Raw genomic sequence first — 21,643 nt, 5'->3', positions numbered from 1 at the left:
TCACTGAAAAAACAAGGTGGCCTTCAGAAGAAACTTTACTTCGACTTAGGGTTCCAGGAGGTGTAGAAGTCTGTAATACTGGAGGCAGCATAACAGCAGGAGGTCGAAAGCCCGCCTCTCGGCCCATAAACATGAAGAGCACCAACTGGAGTGGCACACTTTTCCTCAAAGCCTACTCCATAAAATTTCCTCTGGCCAGGCTGCAACATCTAAACATCCCCAAATAGCATCACCAAATGGGGATGGAGCGTTCAGCTGCATCCTTCCAGGGACATTTCTCATTCCAACCACTGCACTGCCAAAGCCTGGCATTCTCTGGAATGAGTTCATTCTCTGGAGCCCGCAGAGAAAGAACTGGCCCCACAAAGTTGTTTCCTACATATGAGTTGTGGCATACATCCCCATATTTACCCACAATAATAGATTTTAAAGATTACAACAGCAGAACAAACAGCTTGAAGCAAGTAAATATAGTTCGTGTTGTAAGGCTACCTAGTAGATGCAGTCATTGAACTGGCTAGGTTGTCCAGTAGCCATGCAAGCTTCAGTGGGCAGCTGCGAACCATGGCAAATGACAAAGTGAGCACAGAGCCACATCTGAGGCCAGAAGCTGCCAAAGTTAAGCAATGGGTGGGTGAGTGAGAGTGGTTTGGGGAAGTTTTCGAAGCAAGTGTGTGTGCTTCACAGCCCCTTCCAAGACTGCACATCCCTCTTGTCACAGCCGAGAACCCTACAGAAATAAGCACAGGTAAGAGTGACTGAGACCTTTATTCCAGTGGCTGAAAGGCCCGGGTCCCATCATGAGTGGACAGCTAAGTTAGGAAATAACTGGCAATTAACCATCAGCTCACAGAAGGGAACAGCCCACATTGTACCCTATCTGGAAAGTAACTGTATGTAAACACAGAAAGGGGAGAGAATGGGAAAGACCCACACTAGGGGCCACAGAAATCTGTTTTCTGTGTTCTGTGCTTGCTGTGTGCTGAATCCCTGGCCCAGCACTGGAAAGCACAGGAGACAAAGGGGAGAGATACTGCAGAAGCCCTTGATCTGTCAGGATAAAGAGGCCAAGACAGAGAACCCAGAGGCCTTAGGTAATTGGGTATGAAAGGAAGAACAAGTGCAAGCTGTGGCCTGGGATGTGGTATCCGGTCTGAGAGCCAGATGTGTACTGGCCATGTGAGGAAAGGCAGAGGGTGGGTCTGGAGGGGTGACCTGACCCTACACTGTCACAAGGAATGCTGCAAAAGAGTAGGGCCCCGAGGAGACAGGGACCCCAGAGTCTTAACCTGCTCAGTTGACAGTTATGCCAATGGATGGGGGTGGAGGAGGGAAGGATATGTCAACAGTAAAGCCACCTCCTGGTCACTAAGATTCAGGAATGCATACAGAGGACCCTTAGTCATTGGTTTAGGGACGGGAAACGGGGATCCTCCCGTTGGGGGCAAGAGAAAGTCATGGCTGAGGCAAGGGAAGGACAGGTGCTCTGAGTACAATGGCCAGCACTGTAAATATGAGAGCTACAGAAGCCCCTTCAGATAGCCCTTTTGCCTTGAGATCATTGGCTCATGGGACTTGGGAATGGCAGTAGGGGATAGCTTCGTAAAGGCCAACAGATGTCTCCATTTGGGTGGCCTTAGGAATATCTAGTAGAGGTGGTAACCAGGCAGTGTGTATGAGCCAAAGACTGGCAGCCAAGGGCCATGGTTATTCCAAACCAAGCATAAGGGGATAAGTTGAGTCGGGGCCAGGAGCATATGCAACAAATGACAGAGACAACTGGCTACCTACCCTTTTCCTCCCAGCATTCAGTCCAGTCCTCTCCGCCTACCTAAATTCTGCCCAAGGCAGTTTCTTTATTCATTGACCAATACAAGCAACACATATGCACAGTGAACTGGCTCCTAGTGCATCTTCAGCGGTCTTCCAGGCCAGTGTGTCAGCCTCCAGTAACCCCTATTGTGACTTCAGAGATGGAGGAAAGGAGGGTACCAGTTCTAAGACCCTAGGCTGGAAGGCCCAGACCCTGAGCTTGGAAGCCGGTCATCCTTCACTCCAGTTGCTCCAAGGAGAGCCTGTCTTGAAGAAAGTGAGTTGTCAGGTAGACCACAGAATAGAGGTGACAATAAAGCCCCTCAGTCCTTCGCCCACTTTGTAGCTGTGCTTCCAGGACTGAGTAGGCAGAAACGAAGGTCCATGGTTAGTCATGTAGCCAGAGAGAGCATGAGGGACAGGGCTCGGGTGCTCACCTCATTCTCAGCCAGGGCCTGCTTAGCTAAGTAGTATTCCCGCTTCACCTTGATCTCCACAGACTCTGGGATGTCAGGAACCAGGAGATCCAGAAGACGGCCAATGGAGAACACCACGTGCTGGCGGTAGAAGCCCCACCCCAACCTTGGTAAAACAAAAGCCCAGACTAGCCTTCAGGAGACCAGGCAGGCTCCCCAGGTGAGCGGAACTGCTGGACCACAGAGACCAGGCTGTACAGCCCCTCAGAGTTCCCCATGGCACCTTATATCCTCAAAGTATGAGCCAGGGACAGAGGTCAGCAAAGGAAAATAAGATGCATAGAATTTTGATGGTCTGGGAAAACAGAAAAGGGGTTCTTTAGGCCTTACTGATCTTTCCCATGCCACAGACTTAGGTTAGACAAAACAAGTAAGGGGCATCACGCTAAGCACAGGGGCCAGCAAGATGGGAATCATTGAAAGAACTTTCAGATGTCTTGGATACCTCAAACACGATGACAAAGGCCAGGCGGATGGCCAGGAGAGTCCAGTACGTCTGGGAATAGTGTCCCTCATCATCCCTGAAAGCCCGGTACCTGCAAGAGACACAAGACTCAGGGTACCACTCTTGGGTTGAGCTCTAGCTGGCAAGTGGTCCATCTAGAATCAGCCTTCTCTGCCTCCTCGGTGCTGTCCACAGACCAGCTTTCTATCAATGGTTTTTGAAACAGGAATTACTCCCAAACAGGGACTCAGATAGTATCTTCAACTGGTGAGGAAGGCTAAGCTGCAAATGTGTTTAATAGATGTAACAGCCCAGGGAGACTTCTACAAAGGATGTCCATCTACTTACACCCAGAAGATGTAATCTCTACAAGTCAGCAGCTGTACTATTCCCTTACCACAGCAACTCATTTTTTTCTTAATTGGTGGGCGGGGTGGTGTTTTTTCCAGACAGTGTTTCACTATATAGTGGAGTCCTGACTGTCCTGGAACTCACGCTGTAAACCAAGCTGGCCTCAAACTCACAGAGATCCGTCAGCCTCTCCCTCCAAAGTTCTGGGATTAAGGCATTTGCCACTATGCCCAACCTGATGCCCTATTCTGCTCTTTCTCTGTGGGCAAGGTACTCATATTGTACACAGGCAAAACACATAAAAGTATCTTTTGAGATTAGGGATCTTGCTCAGTGGTAGAGTGCTTGCCTAGCAAGTACAAGGCTCTGGGTTGGATCCTCAGCTAAAAAAATAATAATAATAATTTAAAAACCATAAAGAACTGATCAGTCATAGTAGCACATGCCTGTAATCCCAGCACCCGTGAAGCTATGACTGGATGATCACTGCAAGTTTGAAGCTAGCCTGGCCTGCATAGTGAATTCCAGGGCAATCAGGAGCTAAATACTAAAACTTTGTCTCAAATAAATAACAACAAAAACCTGAACCTGCCTACCTACCCATCACACATCCTTCCTGAAGAAACTACTTAAAAGATGTACTTCAAGGGGGCTGGAGAGATGGCTCAGCAGTTAAGAGCACTGACTGCTCTTCCAGAGGTCCTGAGTTCAGTTCCCAGCAACCACCTGGTGGCTCACAATCATCTCTAGTGGGATTTGGTGCCCTCTCCTGGGATAAAGGTGTGCATGCAAACAGAACACTCGTATACGGAAAATAAATAAATAAATCTTTAAAAAGAAACAATGTACTTCAGTAGGAAGAGAAAGAAGTTGAGGGAAGACATATACCTATACCTAAGAAGCAACTGCAGGGCCAGCGAGGTGGCTCGGTAGGAAGTTACCCACCATCAAGCCATTATGACCATAGTTCCATCCCAGGTCTCATATGGGAACTCATACGAGAAGAGAGAACCAACTTGTGCAACACAACCAACAGAGTTAGGAAGATACACCGTTAAATCTGATAAGTGTCGTAGAATAGTACTTTAAGGTATGTTACCTTTGCATACGCTCTGAAGCATTTATTTAATGATGCAAAAAATGTGTTTGATTAAATAAAATTCCCCTGCAGCCAGAAGACTGAGTCAGCAAGTAGCTGACAGGAAATTATAGGGAGGAACCAGGTGGAGAAGGGTTTTGTTTTTGTTTCGTTTCGTTTTTTGCCAGGCAAACAGTGGTGGAACACAAATTTAATCCCAGCACTTGGGAGGCAGAGGCAGGCAGGTCTCTGTGAGTTTGAGGCCAACATGATTTACAGAGCATGAGTTCCAGGACAGGCTTAAAAAAAAAAAAACCTACATAGAGAAGCCCTGTCTCGAAAAACAAAAATAAATAAATAAAATAAAATCTTAATTTTTAAGAGTTCAAGGCCATCCTTAGATATACATGAGAGACCAACCCAAAAAAACAAACAAAAGAGCCTTACATCTTGGGGATAAGTGGGAGCATCGCGGGAGGATGAATCAACAACATAGAAAGCGAATCCCGCACTTTCCCGCCGCCGGCTCACCTGCAAGTGCGGTTGTGCGCAGCGGTGAAGGTGGGCGGCGCGTGCGCCAGCGTGAAGTTGAGGAATCCGTGCAGGTCGGGGGCGCGCGTCCAGCGGTAGTAAGCACGCGGCAGGAAGTCCGAGGAGAAGGCCAGCAGGAAGGCCTACGGGGACGGGGTCAGCACGGGGTGAGCACGGGGTCAGCAGCATCAGCACCACCTGCCCGCCCGCCACCGCCACCGCCCCACCCTGCGGACTGCCCGGATGCTCACGTTGCTGATGACGGCGAGGTGTGTGAGACCGGCTAGGATGTGGAACCAGATGCCGATGTCCTGGGCGCGTTCGGCCACCGGGCGCCGGTACTCGCACACGAACTTGCGCGCGTCCAGGCGGATCTCCACCCAGTTGTTGAGCAGGGCAAAAAGCGGCGCCAGCGGGCAGGCAGCCACGAAGATGGTGACGAATCCGAACTGCAGCACTGCGGGACCGGAGTAGCCGCGAGCTGGAGCTGGTAAACCTCTCAGACTACCCCAGGCCGGAATGGGGTAAGGATGCCCAGCTTGCCCACCAAAGCACCAAGTAGTTGATTTCACCCTATTTTCCTCCGCTCCTGTTGTATACAGTGCAAGGACCACTGCCCACCTTCCTAACTGGTCCCTGGGAGCCCTGATCTGCACCGCTCTGATACTGGTGGATAGCCTCTGCCACCCAGGATACCTGAAGTCAGGGACTCCTAATGGCAGGAAGAAGAGCAAAACCTGCCTCTGACTTTAGAACTGTCGTCCCCCTTTTTTCTCCAAGAGCGGCATGGGTCTTCTATAAAATTGCTAGGGAGGTTTTCAGATGCCATTGTGCAGGGTGTGAGGATACATAATATCAGCCTGCTCCCTGTAACTCACCCTGATTTTATCCACAAAAAGAGCCTGCAACTGTTACTGCTTATGCTTTGGTTGCCAGGCAACTCAGTCACGTGTCCTGCTGAGACACTGTGCTCACTAAGTTATGCCTGTGCCAGATCTCCCTTGTATTAGTCAGGCAAAACCCCGCCCTCAAAACCACCACACCCCTCAAGCTGTGGGTATGGGCCACCACTTGACAGTTCACACCTGAGGGAACAGCTGCAGGAAATTAGTCCTCTAGGTTGGCATGGCCTGGGTGTACCTATCTTCCCTGCTGGAGAATCTTGGCTCTGCCCCAGGACCTGCCTTCCCTAACACACAGCCTCAGCTCCCAGGCATCCCCCAAACTCCCCCTCCCCCGCCCCCGCACCAGCTCTGCTGCCCACGCAGCTCTTCTCCAGGTGTCTAGAGGCCTGATTCCCAGGGCCCTTTGTGTGCCCCTACCTCCCAATGACACATTACATTTCAGGGTAGGCCAGAGGCAGTGTAGTTGTATTGTGGGGCTCACCCATTTCAAGGTACTCGTGGAACAGTCCCTCACAAGGCAGCAGCTGATAGTCAGCCTCCCAAGGTGCTGGGTGGGCCCCTGTGCCAGCCTTCCTTCTCCTGGAGTACCACTTCTGCCAGCAGCCCCTCAGCTTTCTGCAGGTAGGAAGTAGAAGAGGCCTGGCTGTTCCCTCGTGCAGCCGATGACTGAGCTAGTCAGAGAGGACACACACCCTGGATGGGCCGTTGTTCTCAGGGGAGGCTGGGCAGGACAGCAGTCTGCAGTTCTTGCGAATTAGACTCCTCCAAGGCCCCGGGCCCCATCTATGGGACATGATGCAATTTGCCCCCCTGGATCCCTGCTGTTTCCTCAAGAAAGTCAACCCCCAACTCCCTGGAACCTTTGGAGGGTGGAACCATAGCAGGGCTAGGAAGGAGCTACTGAGGGTAGCAGCTGAGTCCCAGGGAAACAGGCCATGGGGACCCAGGTATGTTGGCTTCTTCATACTGGGGTCACATAGATGTGGCAGCATCATGCCTAGGAGGCAAGTATCAGTTCTATGTGGATGTAGCTTTGTCAGAGATTGTGAGGTATCATGCGTGGAAGACATAGGTTGCTTATCAGGTTGTATGGGGGCGCTCCTGATACAATTGTATCCTTATACAATTACCAGATTGTATGTTTTGGCTTCCTCACAGGACCTGCACCTGCCAGACACTGAGCTTGACCCTGGACTTCCTTGTCCCACCGAATACCAGAGAAGTCGGGATGCTTCCAGGGATGGACTGCCATGGTTGCAGCGTCAGGGTGAACCCTGCCTTTGGCAGGTGGTAGTGGGCATCTGGGTTGGTGTGGCCCCAGGTAGGAAACTGTCCCGGGACAGACTCTTTGGAGGACTTCAGCCTGTGAGGGAGGCCACAGTTCCAGCTAGTGGGACAGGGATGGGGAACTGGTCCCTAACAAGAGAACCTGAAACAGGCATGGGTCTAGGAGTCAAGTCGGAGGCCCAAGCTTCCCCTTGCTTATCCTTCTCCGGCTGGTTGGTGGTGGTAGGAAGTGTGTGCTGGCCCGTGTGGCCTCCTGCTGAGGACTCCCCTGACAGAGCTGTCCAGAGGCGGTGCTGGTGACAAGCTCCCCAACACCCCAACCAGAACAACGATGGGAGAGGCTGTTGTGAAGCTCACCCTGTGACACGGAGGTCCTGGGTATGGCGGGTCCTGCCTCCCCCCTAGTCTCCTAGCACCCAAGAAACTGCAGGACAAGGTGGGGGTGACTTACGGGACCAGGACCTCTTGCACATTGTTGATGACCTGCTTGCCCACCATGATGACCAGGAGCTCCTGTGCCAACTCAATGAGGCACCCTCCAGCCGCACACTGCAACAGCACAACCTCGGGTGAGCTGGGGGCGGGACCCGGCACACGCACTCATCTAGCCTACCCCACCTCCCGTAGGACATGCCTGGAGCACCTTGAGAGCTGCAGAGATCGGCCCTGCCCCCCCCCCACTTGAGTTATGTATGGGAGAGACCGCTGGGCAGCTGTCGTGAGTGCCCCAGAGCTCCTCAGCCAACTGCAGCCACGGGCTCCAGGGAAGACCCAAGATGTGGTCAGTAAACAGTCAGACCCCCACCCCCAGGAGCTTCTAGGAATGCATGCCCAGGAGCCTCAGTCACACTGGGGTGTCATCCTCCCCAGGTGAGAAAACCTTAAGAACCCAACCAGTACTGGGGGCAGAACCTGGATCCAGCCATTCTTGAGCCGCAGAGTCTCGAATAATTTCAATGCAACACCATGTGGTAGCCCTTTTCCCGCCTACGCCAGTCTGAATTAGGCATCTGGCTGAGTTGGGAGGTACCTAACATTGCACAGCAGCACAGTCCTGCTCCCGAGGTAGGGGCCTAGTTGCTCTGCCTCTCCCTACACAATTCCCACCCTTAATGCAAAGGTGGACAGCGCCCTTTAGGGAGGTGAGCCGCCTTGAAGTAAGAGGAGATAATGGCCCAGGCCCTGGGAAGACTTCTGTTCTCCCTCCTCCTCTAAAAAGAGAAGGGTCTTTCAGATTCAGTGCTCAGTAAGGGCTGAGGAACCCCATGTCCCCAAACTCCACAGCTACCAGTGGGCAGCTCCAGATGTACCCACCACCCTGCAGGTACCTCTGGTTAATCCTGCTCGGTCCTCAGATAACAAGACCGGAAGTGTAGAGACAATTTTTGGGGATGTCTGAGAGACATAGGGTTCGTTTCTTACTCCTTCTTGGTATTTACGCTTTGGTGTCTTGTGGCTCTGTCACCTCCAGAGGAACCCACCTGTGATCCTCTGCAAAGGCCACTGCACATCTGAGAAGCCAGGCTCTCCTGATTCCCAGAGTTCCCAGGTCCCAAAGGCAAGCAGAGCACACTAGGGCTAGTGGAGGATGGCAGCCCTGGGAGAACCCCAGACAGTGAGGCTGTGGGGGTACTAGCCTCAGCAGGGACCTTGGCAGTGCTGTGGCTCTTGGGGGTGGGGGGGCTCAGATGCCTCTAGGGTGTGTGTTCGGTTGAAGCAGAGAAGGCCTAAGACCCATGGGGTGAGCATTCTCTAGACCGTGGTGGATCAGGAGCTGGGGCTGTGACGAAGAGTGGTGGGGCCCTGGGAATCAGCTGTAAGCCTGGCCATTGGCTCGGACAGTGGTGGAAGGTGGGCACAAGGATTGGCACCAGATGAAGGCCTCGGTGGGTACAGAGGGAGCCTGACCTCCATTCCCTGGCTAGGAGTGTACTCAGCACTCACCTCTTCATTTCGGACTCCAAACAAGGTGTGGTAGTTGCCTGGGTATCCCACAAACCTAGCGGGGTCCAAGTTGTAAGGCTGTGAAGAACTAGATTCTGAGTGTCACCTCTCTCTCTCCCACCCTGAGGCCTGGCCTGGGAGAAGCACAGACTTGGCCCAAACCACCCCCCTCACCCACTGTTCCTTCTGAACACACCAGACAGAGTGGGTTAAAGCTGAGCCACGGGGGGGGGGAGGGGGGGAGAGGTGACAAGTCAGGAGAGTGACCCCCTGCCTGCCCAGGGGAGAGGTGACCAGTCAGGAGAGTGACCCCCTGCCTGCCCAGGGGAGAGGTGACAAGTCAGGAGGGTGACCCCCTGCCTGCCCAGGGGAGAGGTGACAAGTCGGGAGGGAGACCCCCTGCCTGCCCAGGGGAGAGGTGACAAGTCGGGAGGGTGACCCCCTGCCTGCCCAGGGGAGAGGTGACAAGTCGGGAGGGTGACCCCCTGCCTGCCCAGGGGAGAGGTGACAAGTCGGGAGGGTGACCCCTGCCTGCCCAGGGGAGAGGTGACAAGTCAGGAGGGTGACCCCCTGCCTGCCCAGGGGAGAGGTGACAAGTCAGGAGGGTGACCCCCTGCCTGCCCAGGGGAGAGGTGACCAGGCGGGAGGGTGACCCCTACCTGCCCTTGAAGAAGGCGATGTACACAGGGGAGGCGTAGAAGTTGACAAACTGAAAGATGAACACCTTGAGGGTGAAGGCGTCCTCGAATGCGGTCTGCGTCCGGTGCATCTCTGCAGATGGGGCTTGCACTCAGTTCCCCAGGTGTATTGGCAGTTGCCAGTGCCTTGCCCCTTCCCATGAGACCGCACCACCATCCAGGGTGAGGAAGAAGCCATGTTGTCCAGATACGTTAAAGAAATTCATTAAAGGAGGGATCAACATACAGCAGTCCTAAATTTCTAATTTCTTTTTTTTTTAAATATTTATTTATTTATTTATTTATTTATTTATTATGTATACAATATTCTGTGTGTATGCCTGCAGGCCAGAAGAGGGCACCAGATCTCCTTACAGATGGTTGGGAGCCACCATGTGGTTGCTGGGAATTGAACTCAGGACCTTTGGAAGAGCAGGCAATGTTCTTAACCTCTGAGCCATCTCTCCAGTCCCTAAATTTCTAATTTCTGAATTTTCCTAAGACATGCTGATTAAAGCGGTGGTAAATCTTAATTGTCTGCTTGGTTAAATTAGATTATTAAAGTGCGTCTGTTGATCTATCTGTGAGGTTGTTTCCAGAGAGTATTAGCTCATGAGGACTCTGACCTTATCAGTGGATCCATATTATTAATCACATGGATTAATAATATACTGATAATATTATTGGGAGTTGGAGAAGTTGGAGCCTGCATGGGAAAAGGTGTCCTTGGATTTGTATGCCACGTGATCCTGTCCTGTATTCCCCTCCTTGCTTCGTGGGCACCACACCCTCCCTGCTGTGAGGGACTGTCACCTCTGAAACTGTGATCAGGAATACGGAATTCCAGCCTTAATTCATTCTGTCTGGTATTTTGGTCACAGTGGCAAAAAAGATAACGAATACAATATGAATACCTGAAGTAGTTGATCAAAAAAACCCCAGAACACTAAAACCAAACATTTGCACCTTCATTAAAATAGTGTGTCCAGGCCCAGTGAGATGGCTCAGTGAATGAAGGTGATTGCCGCCAAGCCTGATGACCCGAGTTCCTTCCCCAGAGAGAACTAACCCTCACCAGTGTGCCATAGCACACACAAGCCATGACACATGAGCACGCATACACATGCAGTAGATAAATGTAATCATTTTTTTCTTCTTTTTTCTTTTTTCTTTTTTTCTTTTTTTTGTAATCATTTTTTTAAAGTGTGTATAGATGAGGTTGGGGTTGTGGGGAGAGTGTCCAAAGACAAAATAGTTTCTGGTCAAGGTTGAGGGCTGAACTATAGTGCAAAAAATTTGCCAAGACCGCCAGGCAGTGGTGGCACACACCTTTAATTCCAGCACTCAGGAGGCAGAGAGAAGCGGACCTCTGTGAGTTCAAGACCAGCCTGGTCTACAGAGTAAGTTCCAGGACAGGCTCCAAAGCTACAGAGAAACCCTGTCTCCAAAAACAAAATTTTGCCAAGACCAGTGTGGAAACGTACAAGGTCATTTGGAGGAAAAAGGGGCCCAAAGTCCTACAATTGTGGGCACACCTACACTAGCTCCTGTTCACCTACTCACTCAGTGGGACACTGCTTCAACACTCCCCTGGCACCTACCTGGGGACCTCCCTTAATACTGTATTCCCTTTCCATCCCTGATCATTGTCCCCTCTCCTCAGGGCCTTGGACGGGCTGATTTAGTCCAGGCCTTGTGGGGTGAGTAGTTAGGCCTCTTAGCGTTCTCTCTTAGGGAAAGTTGAAGACAGGAACAGAAGTAGAAGTGGAGAAACAGAGGCGGGGGAGAGGCATCTAGCTCCTAAGGACAGAGACAGAGGATGGACAGACACCTGGTAACCACTTGAGGTGGTTTGAGCTGATCACAGCCACACCCCAAGTCCACCTGATGGAGGTCCTAGTCCTTGTTCCAGCGGCCCTTGTCTCACTCTGAGAACTCCACAAGCTCGAGGGATCTTGGGAGGACGGGAGGAGAAGCAAGGCCCCTGGTTGAGTGCTCTTGGCCTCCCTCTCCCTGCTAGTGTCATTGAAGGAGCTCCCTGGGAGACGGCACAGACACCTCTTTGGGGGTGTGGGTCCATGGTAGCCCGTCCATGTTTGTTGTATTGCTTTGGTCAGCACTCACCCCATCTTGTTAGGACCTGGGCCAGGACCACGTAGACCTTGGAGAGGATGACGATGAAGACAAGGTTCACCACCGACCCTGTGAGGCTGGCAATTCGTGGAGCCTGATGGGGAACAACAGGTGACCAGGGAACAGGCAGAGGAGCACGGTCAGAAGCCCCCGGAAGAACAGGCAGCGGAGACTCACCCAGGCAGAAAGGAAGGCATTTTCTGACTTGGACACAACGACAGCCATGATGGCCCGGTACAGGATGATAGACACAAGGCACATGATCACCACAGCCACCTGCAGGGCCAGGGAAAGTCCTGAGCCCCCTGCTGTGGACCCGGTACCCACACCCTCAGGCTTCTGGGTCCACAGCAGCTCCACAGGTTCCTTTCTAGGGGCTCCCAGCTGCAGTCTGTCGTGTCCCCTGTCAGGTTAGGACTGGGAGGTTAGGATGTCAGGTAGTTTCTGTATGTTGTCCTTACACCCAGTGTTGAACTGTGTCCCATTCACCCACCTCTTTACAGCCCTAAATTGGGTTCCATAGTACCTGGAGAGGGCTGGGGTCCTTTAAAGCAGTCTTTGTTTAGAGGGTCCAAATTGATTAGTGTGTCCCATGTTCATTTTTGGAATCTGTTCCCTTGTTTAATGAGTACCACACATGGTGAAGCCCTTCCAAGACCCCTCATGGTACATACACATCCCTTATGAGAGCACATCCCCTGGCCCTGGTCTCCGGCCCTTCCCTGAGGCACTGAGCACAGAGTCTTTGCGGAGGACAGTGAGAATCTTATGTCTGTAGGAGATCTCAAGCCAGGGCAGAGTGGAACGACCCCCGTGGCTCAGGAAGACAGAGCAGAGGAGAAAGCAGGGCGGCAGGGTCCCCGCACCATCATCAGGAGAACCACAGAGCCAGCCAGCATGCGGTGGACACGGCGCTTCTCAGGAAAGTAGGGTTCATCTTCCCCAGTGATGGGGTTCGGGGCTGTCATCGGAGCTCTTGCGGCGAACTGGGGCCGAGGCCTCTCCTGGAAGGGAACCGTGCTCGGTAGGGTGTGACCCTTCCTCCCCGGAAGCCACCCAGCCCAGCTCACTCACCTCTATGTCCTCGTAGTCTGAGCAGTCCCAACGGTAGGCCAGTGTGGCGTTTTTCCGCTTCCAGTACTCCAGAGACAGCACGGCCCACAGTGCCATGAACAGACTGAAGAAAACAGTGCCACCGTGGTCAAAGAGCCGCCCAGCCTGGAGGGGAGAGCGGCATCCGAGTCTTCCCAGGGACAGGCGCAGGGATGGGTGATCCTCTCACACACCCGTTCTCTAACTGGAGCGTCTTCCCACACAGGCACACGGTGATGCCCCAGACCCACAGGGAGAAGCGTTCTGCTCAGGAGCCGCAAGTACCTAGTTTTACCTGGTCTCGGGAATTTTGGGTTATTTATGTATTTATTTATGTATGTATGTATGTATTTATTTATTTTTAAAAGTTTTATTTATTTATTATGTATACAATACAGTATTCTCACCGCCCGGCAAAGGCATTTCTTTTTTTTTTTTTTAAGTTTTATTTATTTATTATGTATACAATATTCTGCCTGCATGTATCCCTGCAGGCCAGAAGAGGGCATCAGATCTCATTATAGATGGTTGTGAGCCACCATGTGGTGGCTGGGAATTGAACTCAGGACCTCTGGAAGAGCAGGCAAAGCTCTTAACCACTGAGCCATCTCTCCAACCCGATTTATTTATTTTTTATTGCGAGTACCTTCAAACTTACCATGCCACTGAGGAAGACGTTGAATTCCTGATCCTCTTGCCTCTATCTCGGGCATGCTACTGCCTTTGTTTATGCGGAGGCAAGAACTCAACAATTTGACCAGGGGCTGAATACATTTCACACACAAGGCAGACAGGAATTAGGGGCCTCAGGGGGAGCTGTAGTGGGTTGGGTTGTGACTCTCAGGAGATGTGTCCCTTGACGTCATCTTATCGGGAGTAGGAGGCTTTGTATCATAGAGGTAACTAAGGTCAGGGGCAGCAGAGTTAACAGAGCTCGCCGAGGGCTCTGACTTCACAGGTAGAGTCAGGACCTATGGGAGCTGCGAGCCCCCAACGCCCTCACCCCGTCTCTCGTTCCATACCTGGGCCAGAGCGCAGGCACTGGAGAGCAGCCAAAAAGAACAGTCGGGGCAGAGCGGGCACATGTCAAAGCCATCGGAACTGTGGCACAACTCCTGCCTGTGGGGTGTAGATGGTTCCAGGAACTGAAGAGCTGCACCCCCTCCCAAGTCAGCCCCCCTCCTCCCCTTCGCACCGTCCCTGCTCTTCCAGCCCTAGAACTTTGGGTTATTGTTTTATTTTTTGAGATAGGGTCTCACGTATCCCAGGCTGGTCTTGAACTTGCTATGTAGCTGAGGATTCCTTGAATTTCTGATGGCCCTGTCTCCATCTCCTGAGTGCTGGGATTGCAGGTGTGCACCACCACATCTGGTTTCTGAAGGGCTGGGACCAAAGCCATGGCCTCGTGCATGCCAAGCAGGCACTCTATCAATTGAGCTACATCTCCAACCCCACCATCATTTCTTTAAATGACATTTGTTTTTGAAAATTTGCAACAATAATAATGAAAGATAACTTTGGATGTTCAGGTACACAATAAAATAAAACACAAAGCCGGTTATTATAGGAAACGCCTACACTATCCTAAGGACAAAAGACTAAGTGTCAATACCAGCCTGGGGACACCCCTGACAACCTGTCATCATCCTAGGGACACCCTGACAATCTGTTATCCTGGGGCACCTCTGTCCACTGGTGTCAGCCTGAGGTATCTCTGTCCAGTCTGCCTTCTAGTCATGTCTTTGGGAGAGCAGGCTGTGCTTAGCACATACCTTCACCCCAGCTCTACACAGGGCCTAGTGCTTGGGAATCCCATGGTCACACAACCTAATGAGGCACAGGAAACCTTGGGAGCCAAGGTAAGAGGGACACTTACGTTGGTACGTCTGAGAACACCAGGAAACATCCCACCAGGAACACCACTGTGCCTACCACTGCTGCAGGCAGGAGCCAACCCGTGTAAAACCCTGCAGAGGGAATGCCAAGGGTACAGCGGTTAGAAATTGGGTGTGCCGTAGAAATGTGTTTGCTTTATGGGACCCAGAACCTCCAGCAGGATACCGAGAGACATGGGAGTCTCCCCTGGCCTTACTTTGAGTCTAAGCATCTGTCCTCAGCTCTCTCACCCTGTTGACTTCATAGCAGTGTCTCCCTGACTCCATCCCACTGGGTGCTTTATCTCCTGATACCCATTTCCAACCAACTGCTCACCGGTGTCTTTCTGAGAGGCTCAGCATGCATTGCAGTTTGAGCCTCAGTGAAGGTGTGGGTCATTCTGGACCTACCCTTACCCCTATGCCCCACTAGGGTACCATCTTAATGGACCACACCCCAGTCCCCTGATGTACGCCACATCCATCAAATGTGTATTTAGCTGTTTCCCATGGGGTCAGTCCAGACCCCAGTCAAGTGTCCTGGTCCCTATTGACCCTGTGAGGCCAGGAAGACACCTATAAAATATCTCTGTCTGGAGCCTGGATGGAGAGCCCTTCCCCAGCCCCCCAGAAGTCCTCCAGCATAATCATGCTGGAAAGGCGAATCTCTGGATGGGGAAGGAGGGTCAGAGGCAGATCCCAGAGAGGGCCGCACGGCTCAAGGGTGCCAGCCTGACTGAGACCAGCAGAGAATGGCTTGGAGTAGACTTCCCCATAGGGATGTCAACATTCCTGAAGGAGCTTCCTTTTTGCTCGTTGGGGGGTCAAGAGGACCCCACAAACTAAAGGGCTCCCAGTGTAGTGTCTAGTGTTGTTGTGGGATGTTTGTACACTGTGTGAAAATGTATTGCTGGGGACCGGAGAGATGGCTCAGTGGTTAAGAGCACTGGCTGCTCTTCGAGAGGACCAAGATTTGATTCCCAGCACCCACATGGCAGCTCACACCAGTAAGTAACTCCTGTTCCATTCCTTCACACCAATACACATGAAATAAAGTTAAATAAATTACTTTTAGAAAAAGAAAATGTATTGCTGTGATTGGTATAATAAAAGACTGAAGGGCCAATAGCTAGGCAGGAGGTATAGGCAACACTTCTGCATAGAGAGAACTCTGGGAAGAAGAAGCCGGAGTCTCCAGCCAAATGCAGGGGAAGCAACATGGGTAGTACAGAGAGAGAAGGCAATAAGCCACACAACAGAACATAGATTAAAATAAATGGGTTAGCTTAAATTATAAGAACTAGTGCAACAACCATAAGCTAAGGCCGAGCTTTCATAATTAATAATAATTCAGTCTCCGCATCATTATTTGTGAACTAGCAGTCCAGAGAAAAATCCATCTACACAGTGTCTGTTTTATTATCAGGGGAACAAGGAAGGTCTGGCAGCAGAATTATCCCAGAGGGGAGGTTGTCACGACACAAAGACCTCGCAGAAAGACAAGACTCACCAAGCCAGGCGAAGTAGAGCGCCACCTTCTCCCCGAAGTACCTACGCACGTGATCCAGTGGCTGGTACTTGCACCACTTGCTCCAGCGAGCCCAGTACTGGAGTAAGACTTGGCGCTGGGTGAGACCCAGGACCTGGGAGTTCCCTGGTGCTGCAGAGATCGGGCCCTAGGAGTAAGAGGCCATTGGGCTGGGCTTCTCCATGCTGTTTTCACCTCTGCCCATTGTCCTCCCACAGGACACTTCTGGGAGTGGGAAGGAACTTCAGGGCTGACCCAGACCCACAGTTCCACCCTCCAGGGCCGGCACACGGCACAGATCCCAGGGAATGGTGTAAGGAGAAAACACGATCACACCGGTGGAGGAGCCAAAAGGTGTCTGAAGAGAAATGTGCATTGCGTTCCCTTGACTCCCGGGACTGCTGAATGTCTGAGGCACTGAAAGAGCTGGTCAGGACAGTAACTGGGGTGCAGGCTGACCAACAGTGCTGCCAGGCCTGCCACCTGTGCTGTGTGGTCCCAAGCTATGAGTCACTCCTCGTGCACCCAGTTCAGTTGACATGAAGAGCGATCCCCATGCAAGGTGTGTGTGTGTGTGTGTGTGTGTGTGTATGTGTGTGTGTATGTATGTGTGTGTGTATGTGTGTGTGTGTGTGTGTGAGAGGTGGGGGTGCCTGACATTTCTACACCCCATTTTAACTTCATGATGTCAAGTAGTACTGTCCACATGACTTCATGGGCACACACGACTCAAGCCCTTTCAAAATTGCTCTTCAGTGTCCCCTGAAGGCTGCAGAAAAGCTGGGGCCTGACCTACACATGGGATGCATAGCAATGGTAGAATGGGTATCTGGGGAGCACCAGACAGCTATTACAGTGAATGTCTCTCTGCCTCTGCCCCAGATTGCCCAGCTTCAGGGTAGAGACAAAGGTGCTGGAGACCTTCCTATCTTTCCTAGGAGAAACCCAGGCTTGGTACCCAAAGTGGGGTCCTGGTATTTTTGCCAGGGACCCCCAGCAAGGGCAGGAGACCAAGCTGAATCTTCAGCCTCCAACACTGACTACTTCACATTACAAGGCTATGCATTTGGTATTCCCGACCCCAGGGTGACTGTCACGGGTGGCTTCCTGTGGATAAGGTGGGGGAACTCACAGTCCACCCTGGCTCAACCCCAAGCCCTGAGACTCACGTCATGGAGGGGGAAGGCAGCACTGAAGGCACCTTCTGCCAGCAGCTGATCGATCCCAAAGAAGCGTTTCTTCTCGTGGCCGTATTGAGTCTTGGCCAGGATCTCAAACAGCTGTGGGATGGGTGGAGGATAGTGCCTATCACTGGTCATGCGACGGCACAGTAGGGAGACCCATCCTGGTGCGGAAACCTTGGATGACCTCTTATGGCCCGCAGTGACAGATAATGATATTGATGGAGTGTCCCCAAGGCCCTGAGACCTAGGTCCTATGTCATAGCCACACATGCATGACCACACTGGTAGGGATAACAGTCAGTAGTCATTCTCCCTACAAACCCACAAGGCTTTGGTCGCAAACTCCTTAGAGTTCAGCCTGGGTTCAAACCTGGCCCTGGTCATGCATGGCTTGCGTGGAGCCCTGTTCTGGTAGGATCAGCTCTGTTAGGATACCTGTCTGCAGTGGGAAACCTCTGCCTTGGTGGCCATGGCAGCTGTGGCCTTTGGCGGTCATAAGCTGTTGGACCATAGCTCCTAGCACAGTGGTTCTCAGCCCTCCTAATGTCCTGGCCCTTTAATACAGTTTCTCACATTGTGGTGACCCGGACCATAAAGTTGTTTTCATTGCTACTTCTTAACTAGTTTTTATTATTATGAATTACAATGTAAATAGCTATGTTTTCTGATGGTCTTAGGCGAGTCCTGTGAAAGGGTCATTTGACCACAAAGGGGTCGAGACCCATAGATCCATGACCCCCAAAGGGGTCGAGACCCATAGGTCGAGAAACACTGTCCTAGTGCTTCAGACCTGCCCCTGTAGCCTGGTTTTGACAGATTGGCTTAGGGTGTACTGAGACCTCTTGCTTGTCTGGTCTGGCCAGCCAAGAGGATCACCTCACCTGGGCCTGGTGCCTTACCTGCCTGTCCCAGAGGTTCATAAGCATTTATTGTCCTGGGCCTCAGATTGTGGAGGGTACTGGTTAGAGAGCTGGTCTTCACCTGATTGAGTGCAGTCTGGATGTACCCCACCCCCACTGTCCTGCATGCAGGCCATATCCTCCCTCTCTGCAGCAAGATCAGGGGCGGCCTCTCAGGCTTCGGCCCTCTGGCTACAGGGAACTTATGGTGGCTGGTGGCCGTGAGGATGAAAGGGTTCATGGCTGGGATATGTCGGGCCTTTCTGAACCTAGTTAGATTAGGGGCTGCAGCAGGCAAACCCCACTTACAATCTGGTGCCTCTTGGTACTGGTGAAGAAGGTGTCCTGGTTTCCACTTCCAAGGAACCTGCAGGGGTGAGAAGTTTAGAGATTTAAGAGCATGGGAATTTTTGCCACCCAGACGTTAGTAAAGCCACAGGAGCAGACATGGCAGAGAAGAGTTTGCGCACGCAGAGCCTGCTCAGAGGCCGGGAAGTATACACCGGGCCAGATAAACTCAGTTCTCGTTTTTGTCTTTTCTTTTCCTCAGACAGGAGGCCACGACAGATGCTATACAACACACACATAAGACAGGGGAAAAGCAGACAGTTCGTATAGAGGACAGACCCTGAGCAGAAGGTAGGCCCACCAAGAAGCCTCTAGCACACCTGCTCTGAAGCTTGTAAAAAAGACCCAAATAAAGGCCCAGGAGGAGGGTCAGGGGTCACAAAAGCCCTGAGTGCTTCATTAGTGGGGGCAACCATGGTGGGGCTAGGGCTGCAGGCTTCGTGTGGTCACACAATCGCTCTCTCCAGTCATGAATGTGACGGATCTTCTCTGTCTCCCTCCCTTCAGTCAGGGAAGGTGTGATGGCGGTGTCTGCTGGCCTGGACATTGGAACAGAGCTGGGAATGCTGTGCTCTGAGTGTCTCACTAAAGTTCATGGGCTGTGAAGGGTCAAGGTGGTGGAGCTTTTAAGAGTGGGGCCAAGCCAGGCATGGGGGTGGCACATGCCTTTAGTGCCATACCTGGGAGGCAGAAGCAGGAGGATCTCTATGAGTTTGAGGCCAGCCTGGTCTACATAGGCAGTTCCAGGACAGTCAGGGTTACATAGTGAGACTCTGACTCAAAAAATAAAAAATGTGGGGGCCAGTACAAAGGCATGAGGTCATGTGTCACTCTTAGAAGGGACTAATTCTGGTCTCATGAGAGACTCGGTTGTTGATGGAAGCCAGACAACTCTGACTGCCCTTCTGTCTCTGTTGTGCTGTGCTATAGCTGCTGTGTCGAGCCAGAGGCTGACCAGCAGAAGCCACCACTACTGACGTTTCAGCTGCCAGATGTGCAAGCCGAATGAGCATCTTCGTTTAAAGAGCAGTTTATTTTGTACAGCGGGAGGGAAGAACGGGCTGGCAATAATCACTGCATATCATGTATATTCCCATACATGTATGACATGTGTGCACATGCCACAGTGCACGTGTGGCGGTGTCAGTACCTAAGAACCTTGTCGAGGTAAGCTGTCTCTAGTTCCTGCTGCACTGCATGCTCCAGGCTAACTGGTCTGTGAGCTTCAGGGCACTTGTGTCTTAGCCTCCATCTCAGTATAGGAATTCTGGGATTGCAGATGTGCACCATCACATCTGGCTCTTTGGGTGGGTTCCAGGGATGGAACTCAGGTTGTCAGGCTTGCACTACAAGTATTTTGACTTGTTCAGCCATTTCCCCTGCACCCACCAATTTTTCTCAACAAGGTACCCATCTTTGGGTATTTTGTTATAGCAACAGAAATGGATTGTGAATTGGGCCACGTGCGTCCTATTCCTAGAATCTGGGGCATGTTTGTTCCACAGCACAGCCACCCTATCCTGACTGATGCAGGTGACTTTACCAACACACAGCTGCTCAATAGGCTTGTCCACCTGGGATTCAGCTGGTGTTCTCTGAAAATCCCAGGTGGGGAGAGCATTGGAGAAAATGCACGATGTTCAGTTAATTCATTCACGGTCCCGTTCATTCATACATCATCCATCCTGTTCATTCACATTCTCACTCACACATCCTTCCTAGTTCTCACAGGGGCTGGTCCCACAGGAGGCTGCCTGCTGGGCTCCCCAGGGCTGCAATGCCATACCATCGCAGCTTGCTTGCTTTGAACTGGCAGGAGTAGTACTCAGGAGGCGTGTCCGGAACATGCTCCAGCAGGATGTTGGGGATGCCCAGCCACTCCAGGAGCGTGGCCGACCAGTTGGAGGCCTGGTTGGGAAACTCCTGGGGGGAAAAAAATTGTTCAGAGGGAAATCTTCACAGCTGGGGAGGAGACTGGCCAAATCTGCAAATGGGACTCCAGTCCAAAGGCCTCAGCAGGGAGAAATGGCTCAGGCCACTAGGGAACGAAAGAGAGTGAACAGTGTGCCTTTGTCTACCCCGGAGCCATGCTGGAGAAACCCACTGTGAGCGGTCCAGGCTCATCATCCTGGGGGCCCAGAGACGCGGCTCTCCTTCATCCTGGTCCTGTGGGTTCTGGAACTGTAGAGAACTCAGCCAACTCAGCCGCCTTACAGCCTCAGCTACCCTCCCCAGTGCCAGGTTTTTAACTTCCTGAGGCTGCCATGCAGGGTATTATCGGCTGTTCACCCAGTGGGTGTTTTGGTGTTCCAGGTGACAGCAGATCAAAGGGAAACTCGAAGCCCCCAGGTGGGAACACATCCAAAGAGTGATAGTTTTGGCAGCTGAGCCCAGTGTGCAGGGATCCATCAAATGCAGACCTGGGTGGGGACTCTCATCCTCTCCCTCTGCCCTCCCCCACCCCCATACCTGCAGAGGCAGCTTCAGGCGCAGGTCTTCCGCATAGTAACAGAGTACAGCCCAGGGCGCTCTGAGGAGGATGTAGTGAACTGCGGTGGCCTTGTCCTGGACGTCATGCTGCGGGTACCAGGGGCTACTGTGAGGGCCTGAGGGTGGTGGTATGTTCTCTGTGTCTATTCACACTTAGGAGAGGGCTAACACTGGCCTAGCTCTGGTGCTGATGAACAGTCAATGGCCGGGCACCCTCTCAGCGGGAATGCTTGCTTCCAAGGCCTACCCCAGAAAGCTGCTGACAGTACCTCCTCCACAGAGAGCTCACATCTGGGGCCCATACCACCTGCATTCTCTCCCGAGACAACACTAACAAAAGCGACCCTTCCTCAAAGTCTGGGGACCCGCGCACGGCTTCTCAGAGACCACCCTGACCTAGGCCATCTTCTGGTTAAAGGGGCCGCAAATGCAGCTTTGCCTGGCAATGCTCAGTGACCGCTTCACCCTTTGGCACATCTCTGGAAATCCACACTGTTCTCCACATGCCTAAGTAAATACGTGCACCCCCGTGTCTGTGCAAAAGTGGAATGAAACTAGATCGCCACACCCAGGGAGAGTGACTCCATTT

General features: G+C 52.1%; 1 protein-coding gene and 1 long non-coding RNA gene across 12 annotated transcripts in view; one reads left to right on the top strand and one right to left on the bottom strand.

Annotated features, from left to right (window-relative positions):
* Positions 1-455: 455 nt before the first annotated feature.
* Positions 456-21,643, bottom strand: part of Ano7 (anoctamin 7) — a 30,327-nt gene continuing 9,139 nt past the window's right edge. For 4 of the 11 annotated variants that reach the window (XM_087905765.1, XM_087905760.1, XM_087905750.1 and 1 more), the window contains 20 exons: positions 21,034-21,141; positions 20,351-20,487; positions 18,526-18,583; positions 17,303-17,413; positions 16,116-16,281; positions 14,608-14,698; positions 13,754-13,850; positions 12,714-12,857; positions 12,506-12,643; positions 11,817-11,915; positions 11,631-11,733; positions 9,489-9,600; positions 8,830-8,884; positions 7,337-7,434; positions 6,080-6,213; positions 4,945-5,150; positions 4,694-4,836; positions 2,734-2,824; positions 2,250-2,369; positions 750-2,075 (listed from right to left, as the gene is read on the bottom strand). In XM_087905765.1, the coding sequence (XP_087761891.1) occupies positions 1,998-2,075; positions 2,250-2,369; positions 2,734-2,824; positions 4,694-4,836; positions 4,945-5,150; positions 6,080-6,213; positions 7,337-7,434; positions 8,830-8,884; positions 9,489-9,600; positions 11,631-11,733; positions 11,817-11,915; positions 12,506-12,643; positions 12,714-12,857; positions 13,754-13,850; positions 14,608-14,698; positions 16,116-16,281; positions 17,303-17,413; positions 18,526-18,583; positions 20,351-20,487; positions 21,034-21,141 (2,289 nt within the window). In that variant the 3' untranslated portion in view covers positions 750-1,997. The other 7 variants (XR_015737742.1, XM_087905767.1, XR_015737741.1 and 4 more) reach the window with 7 other exon arrangements.
* On the top strand, positions 5,083-10,039 carry LOC148123296 (uncharacterized). Its single transcript, XR_015737744.1, has 2 exons — positions 5,083-5,217; positions 6,757-10,039. It is a non-coding gene; the product is annotated as an uncharacterized LOC148123296 (long non-coding RNA).

The sequence above is a fragment of the Myodes glareolus genome, chromosome 1 (genome assembly GCF_982192425.1).
Source record: "Myodes glareolus chromosome 1, mMyoGla1.1, whole genome shotgun sequence".
NCBI lineage: Eukaryota > Metazoa > Chordata > Mammalia > Rodentia > Cricetidae > Myodes > Myodes glareolus.
This window is presented reverse-complemented; position numbering and strand designations above follow the sequence as displayed.